The 6636-nt window shown below is 39.3% G+C and overlaps 1 protein-coding gene across 1 annotated transcript in view; it reads right to left on the bottom strand.

Annotated features, from left to right (window-relative positions):
• Positions 1 to 4984: 4984 nt before the first annotated feature.
• Positions 4985 to 6636, bottom strand: part of LOC138010020 (homeobox protein ceh-17-like) — a 2921-nt gene continuing 1269 nt past the window's right edge. Inside the window, exons 2-3 of the mRNA XM_068856988.1 lie at positions 6328 to 6636; positions 4985 to 5032 (exon numbers count right to left, since the gene is read on the bottom strand). The exon at positions 6328 to 6636 is cut by the window's right edge and continues 5 nt beyond it. Coding sequence (XP_068713089.1) covers positions 4985 to 5032; positions 6328 to 6636 — 357 coding nt within the window. The remainder of the gene's footprint in view (positions 5033 to 6327) is intronic.

Genomic DNA, 6636 nt, shown 5'->3' with positions numbered 1-6636 from the left:
AAAATTTATAGGTTTCTGTCACACAAGTTTCTGTAACCGACACACATACGAAAAACTCATGGGAATTCTAACAGTTAAAATTGCCACGCTGTCGTAAATTTCAAAATATTGATGACGCGTGGCGATTGATCATGCGCAAAAATTAAAAAAACAGGTTTGACAAGTCGAAACTGGACTGAGTCATCCAATTCTTTGGATGAGCGGCAAATCAAAGAATGTGGAGGCGGCGAGCAGAGTCTACTTTCCTCTTCCCGACTTATCTAGGAAGATCGAAAGAGACTCTGCTCGCAGGGTAACTTCGATCATTATTCGTTCTCAAAAATACGGTGGGTAATTGCTGTTAGGATATTACCTTTGGTTATAAAAATATCTTTCAAAATGTTTTGAATAGGCTTAAGGACGATTGTTTTTTTGTCTCATTTATTAAAAACACTTGCTATTCTATTAAAAGTTATCGCTTCGTTCAAGGTTACTCATGACTGAATACAAAATGATTAATCATAACTGACTCGAAATCACCCAAGTGCAACAGCAGTCGTGTTGTCGAAATTTAAGAAGAAGCTCGATCGTGATCAAAAGTTGCGCAATGACACAGCTTCAGCCTCCTCTAATCAAGGTTTACGTTTCTGCAATAAGACCTCTGCGGGAAAAGAATTGGGCTCGTGACAATTCAATGTTCAGCCTTGGTATTTTGCTATAACTGTTGACAACCGAGGAATCGATAATGGCTCAATTCGTGTGGAATCTGGGAAAAAAACCACACAGGAAGGAAGCAACCCACAACGGCAATAAGGTTTGCCTTTTTAATTGAGAATTTTTTCGATAAATTATCTTCTCAGGTCTTTTATTGGGATTCCAATACAAATCCTTTGTTTTTGTTGGCTTTCCCTCACACGGAGCTTGGGGAGCCTGTGGCTCGCACCGCGCGCAGTTGCGGGGGCACATTGATAAAATGGCGGATTTTTATTGACTCCAAGCTGAATCCAGCAAGGAATGGCTATTTTCTCCTGAACGAGTTCGGTGACCCCATTTTTTATTTCAAATATTTCCTGAGAACGATGTCTTCCTGGAGTAGTAAAAAAATAACAAAAAACCTATGGCCAGTTATTTGGCAATTTCATAAAATTGTACGGAAGGAGCCATTACGGGTCGAAAGGCCCACGCTCAAGATCAATTTATTTTGGAGTGTAAAGTTCTCACAAAGGCATTAATTAAAATCAGTAGATTCTTTTTACGTGCGTATGTGAATTAACCATCACCGTTTTCGTCAGCGTCGTACCATGGAAACGAGCACGGTGAGCCCCCCCTTCCCCCCGACATGTTACGACAGTGTGAGAAGTTTTATCAGAAATCTATGAGGGAATCATCTTCGATGGCTCACAACTGCGATAACCGTTCTTGTTCAGTCCAATTACAGCCATAAGTTCAAAATATCGCGAAACTCTTTTATTTGCAAGGTTAGGTGTGATCTTGATGTAACACCAAATTCACAGGACTACCCAACAAAGAAATCTATGGCTTTAGTTAGGAGAACGAACGTATCGATCTTGGGACTTGTCCCAAATGTGCCTATCAGATTGAACTAGCATAGGGCGTCACATATGCAAGCAAGTTGATGCACTGCACGCCGTTTTCTAAGAGTCCCCTTATCTACACCTCGCGTTAATTTTCTGGGCTTCGCACGGCGGTTCTGAAACTAGTAATAATTTGAATTTTCTGTCGTAGATTCAATACTGCACCTCCTAATTCATTTCCTGGGGAGTTACACTAGTTCTTAGAAGTTAGACAAGCCGACATAACGACGAAAAAGATTAATAAACCTGAACTTGCAATTTTAAATGACGTTTTCGTTACCGTCGCGTCACAGATCTTAAAGTCCCTTTTATGTAAGCCAAAACGCAGTTTGGCAGTTGGCGCTTGAAGATGAATTCCGCAGGATTATGAAAATCACAGTAAGTGAGTGACTCACAACTGCCATAACCGTTCTTGTTTAGTGTAATTACAGCCATAGTTCAAAAAATATCCCGAAACTTTTCTATTTGCAAGGCTTGTTACGATGTGTCGGTCTCGAATCTTCTTCTTCATCCATCACATGCACACAGTAGCGATTGAGTTCCGTTTCCATATATAGATACAAACGCTACTTAGGACAACACGCACTTGCACTTAGTACTTCGCTTGGGCCGAGCCGATTTGTCGTCAAACTCCCCCTTGTAGCTCAGTCGGTAGAGCAACGGTGATCTAATCTGGAGGTCGTGGGTTCGATTCTCAACCGGGTCAGGGATTTTTCTCTGTCCTTGGATGTTGCATAAGAACTTCCTGATGCTGTAGATCGGCGAAGGTTCTTCATCCATCACATGCACACAGTAGCGATGGCCTCTCTTGAGTTCTTTCCATATATCTTCTTAAGTTTCGAAACGATTTGAAAACAATTCTGAATTTGAAACGTGGAGATACGTGTACAATAAAGTATGATTCCCAGCATACACAATTTGATCACAATAAAAAGAACGAACGTGGATAGGAACAAAGACTGAAGCGTCAGGTTGATAAAGTTAAGTTGTTAATTGAGACAGAGGGGTTTTTCCCCAGTTTTTCGACAAAGTAAGGTACCCATTTTGTCGCTCGTGCTCTTAATTAAACAACGTTTTCGCTTCCGATGCAGTGATTTTGAACCAATTGCACAGTTAGTTTTTGTCTAGATGCCCATTGCGAGTTCTTAGATATTAAATAACCTTTTGACTCCATGGAGTGATCAGTCTGTAAATGCTGCTCACAAAATGCAATTTCAATGAAACGTCACTCCAGACAGGTATTGAGAGTGAAGATAATTATCAGTTTACTAGGAGTGATCTTGATATAACACCAAATATTCGTGACTACCCTACAAAGCAATCTATGGCTTTTGTTGGGAGAAGGAACGTATTGATCTTAGGACGTGCCCCGAATGTACCCTTCAGATTGAACTAGCGTAGGGTGTCACATATGCAAGCAAGTTGATGCACTGCACGCCGTTTTCTAAGAGTCCTCTTATCGATCTACACCTTTCTCGTTAATTTTCTGGACTTCGCACCCGTACTGAAAAAAAATTTAAAAATTGATGTAGTATAAGTGGAATATTAGAGATCTGTATAAGCACCTTGCTAAAACTAAATGATCAAAAAAAGGTATTAAAATGAAAGTTTCGATCTTGGGACATGTCCCACGTGTGTCCTTCAGATCAGATTCAACTAGTTTTGGGTGTCACATATGCAACCAAGTTGATGCACACCGATGTTTAAAAATATTTTACTAAGGGTCCCCTTATCTGTCTCCTCAACCAAAAATATAAGAAACTAGACGCTCCATGAGCGTACACTGGGTTGCCCGTGGTACGAAGGGACTGAGTTGGGTGGTATTAAGACGGGATCCACCAGAAGTTCGAGTAACAAGTGAACAAAAACCTAGTACCAAGATTATATACATCGTATTGCAAACTTATGAACGACTGTTTTAATTATCTTCTGAAAAAAGATCATTTCTAGCAACACCAAACGTCAAAAACAATTGTTGAACTTCGTAACAAACACTTGAAAGTACTGGTGAAATGAAACTGATGATGAACAATTTACCTGTGTTTGCACAATTTCTCTGAACGTTGAAATTTAATATTTCTCGTTCCCATGGGAAATTGTTTTCGGTGTTATTTCAGGCAAATATTTATATTTATAAGAAATAAATGTCACTGATGTGTCCTTCTCACGTTTCTTCAAGTAAACGTCTCGGACCGCAAAGTTCAACGCTAGAACGTTGTTAACGTACATGAAAGTGTAAAACTTAAAGGGACTTGGTCACGCAATTTTAGGCAATTTCAGCACTGATCGAATGGTCATAGAATTAACTAAAATATCAAAATAACTGTTCAAAACTATAGAAGAATGGACAAAATCTGGAGAGGATTGAAATGGATTGAATTTGGGTAAATTTGAAAAACGTCGGCCCACCTTTTTTCAAATTTATATCAGTCTATATCAAAATGTCATTTACACAGCTGGAAAATCATTCTCAGTTGTTCTGTGGCCGTGATTTTGCAAATGAAAGACTCTTGCTCTGCCAATTTGACGTTTAGAGCTCATAATTAACAAAATTAAACAGAATTACCTAAAATAGCGTGACCTAGCCCCTTTAAAATAACTATTTGAAAAGTTTTGACGACGTTTTGACGTAACTTCACGTCATTATCAGCTAAAAACTTCCGACTACCATCTGGAAATATATAACTGAGATAGTAAAACAATAACTTGAATTTTAAAAAATATTAAAATACATACTATAGTGTCAAGTAAAAGTTTTGCTATTTCTTGTTCATTTGACCCTTGGGAATTATACCTACAAGGACAATTTTCGAACTTTTGCACATCAATGAACAAAACCACCAAACTTTCACTTATGAATTACTTTTATTTACAAAACTACCAACTGTTATAATTCTATCTATTTATTTCTTCTGTTTTTCCAAAGCGATTCCTCAAAAACCTTAAAGTTGAGTACAGCTGCAAAAATAAATATTTTCTTATCTATTTTACTAGTTACATTATTTTGACAAACTTTTAATCTTATATGCACTTCGTGTGCAATTAGTCATTCAATACGGATGGAAACCATGCGAGCTTCGGCTGCTTCTTCGCGTTAATCTTGCGAGCTGAGCATGTGTGGCCTTGGACTGACCCGAGTTAGACATGGCGAATGGGCAGGGTACGTCACGGCTAAACTGGTTTAACTGGACTGATGGTTGATGTCTGACAGGTGTGGAAAGTCTGCTGTACTGCTGGTCTTTTCGCTGTGTCACAGGTCCATAACGGTATGAGACGCAGGTTGCGTGTTTCCAATGGTCTGAACCGGACTGGTCGGCTACAAACTGCGGTCTCCTTGGAAGGGCGAGTCTGCTACGAGTGGGAAGCGGGTCAAACCGGTTTGGCGGGATTGTCTGGTAAACGCGCGACACCTATCTTGTTAATTTTCTTGACTTTGCCCTGCGGTTCTGAAACCATAACTGAAAAATAGAATAAAAAAATTGTTGTAAGTGGAATGTTAGAGATCTGTATAAGCACCTTGGTAATACCAAATGATTAGAAAACGGTATTTGAAATAAATCCAAAAATCAATTGAGCGGATTAAAGTACTTGTATCAGTTACTTATTCTTGTCCTTTCGTCATTTAAGTTTGATCAAAAACAACACACAAGTCTAGATTTAAGGACGTTCGCGCCAATTGTTTCTGCGCATCCTTACTGCGCACGCAAATGCACACGCCACGTCATACACAAGCGCGCGCGCTAAGTAATAAAATGAGAAATGATAGGGCAAAAGGCCATTGCTATAGCTTTGCCTGGATTTAACGCTCTTGGACGTTCGGTGACCCCTATTTTTCTTTCCAGCAACGGATTTGATTTACAATTATCTCCACGTTGTCCAAAAATGAACAAAAAATCAACGTGGGAAGTTAAAAAATTTTCAAGATTTCTGCTCACAGGACATCAAATCCAGCCATCTTGCGGCTGCAAGGCTGGTGAAACTGTGGTCGCTAAATGCAAACTTGATCTTTAAGGAACCTCACCAGTTGACTAAATTCACTTAATAAGTCCACTTAAACAATATTTGGCAGAGAAGATTTCACTTCAAAGATTTAATTGCAATATATTTGGGTTTACAGACACTGGCCTTATTCGCTAACGAAGCCCGATTTTGTCACATTTTGGGTGTTTTTCCGGGTATGTTCTCTCCAAAACAAAGTCGGTGACCCCCCATTTTTTTTACATTTCTGACATAACTAACTCATTATCTTACAGTGGTTAAAGTTTCAGAAAAAAATCAATGTTGAAAAATTTTCGCGCGAACGTCCTTAAATATAGTTTCGTATTTCCTAACGGAATATTGCCTCTGAAGATGAATGTTGTAGCATTCGAAACGTCAAGCTATATAATATGCGTTTTATAATGTCTGTAACCGCTGTTTGTGGGTTGTATTTACTTAGTAGAGACTTTCGTCATGTTGAATTGTTTACGTTTCCGAGAATTACTATACATCGAATCCAAACCCGTTGTATCATCATTAATTGTTTATTATTATACATCGAATCCAAATAAAAAAAAAAAGAATGTAAACATTTTACTTTACAGTATATGCTTTTTGGTTTTTGCAGTCGCAAGTTAACTGCCCTGTGAACATTGAATTCACGTTCAACCGACTGTATCATCAAATAAGTATTTTTCTCTTTTTCAATTAAAAGCCAATTGACTCTTTCTCAAAAAATAAACATTCAAAGGATTTAGAGTCGTAAAGAACTCACCATCACGTTTTTGTCCGTGATCCCGATTCTCTTCGCCACCATCTTTTCATCGCTCAGCGTCAAGTATGGTCGCTGACTAAACACTTGTTCCAGCTGCATCACCTCACTGCGTGAGAAGGTCGTGCGCCGTCGTTTCTGCCTCCGTACCTGGTCGGTGTCATTCGGCATTCGATCGGTTTCCCTGTCACAATTGCTTCCGGAGCTTGAGATATCGGAGTAAGGAGTTAATTCTGGACTGGTTGTTCTGTGGCTGGTAGGAGGACTTGAGCAGTCGGAGTAAGGCGACAGTGGTGAGCTGGTGGTGCTGTG

The sequence above is a fragment of the Montipora foliosa genome, chromosome 7, assembly GCF_036669935.1.
Source record: "Montipora foliosa isolate CH-2021 chromosome 7, ASM3666993v2, whole genome shotgun sequence".
NCBI classification, from domain to species: domain Eukaryota; kingdom Metazoa; phylum Cnidaria; class Anthozoa; order Scleractinia; family Acroporidae; genus Montipora; species Montipora foliosa.
Note: the sequence above shows the minus strand (reverse complement) of the source record. Positions and strands in the feature narration are given on the sequence as shown.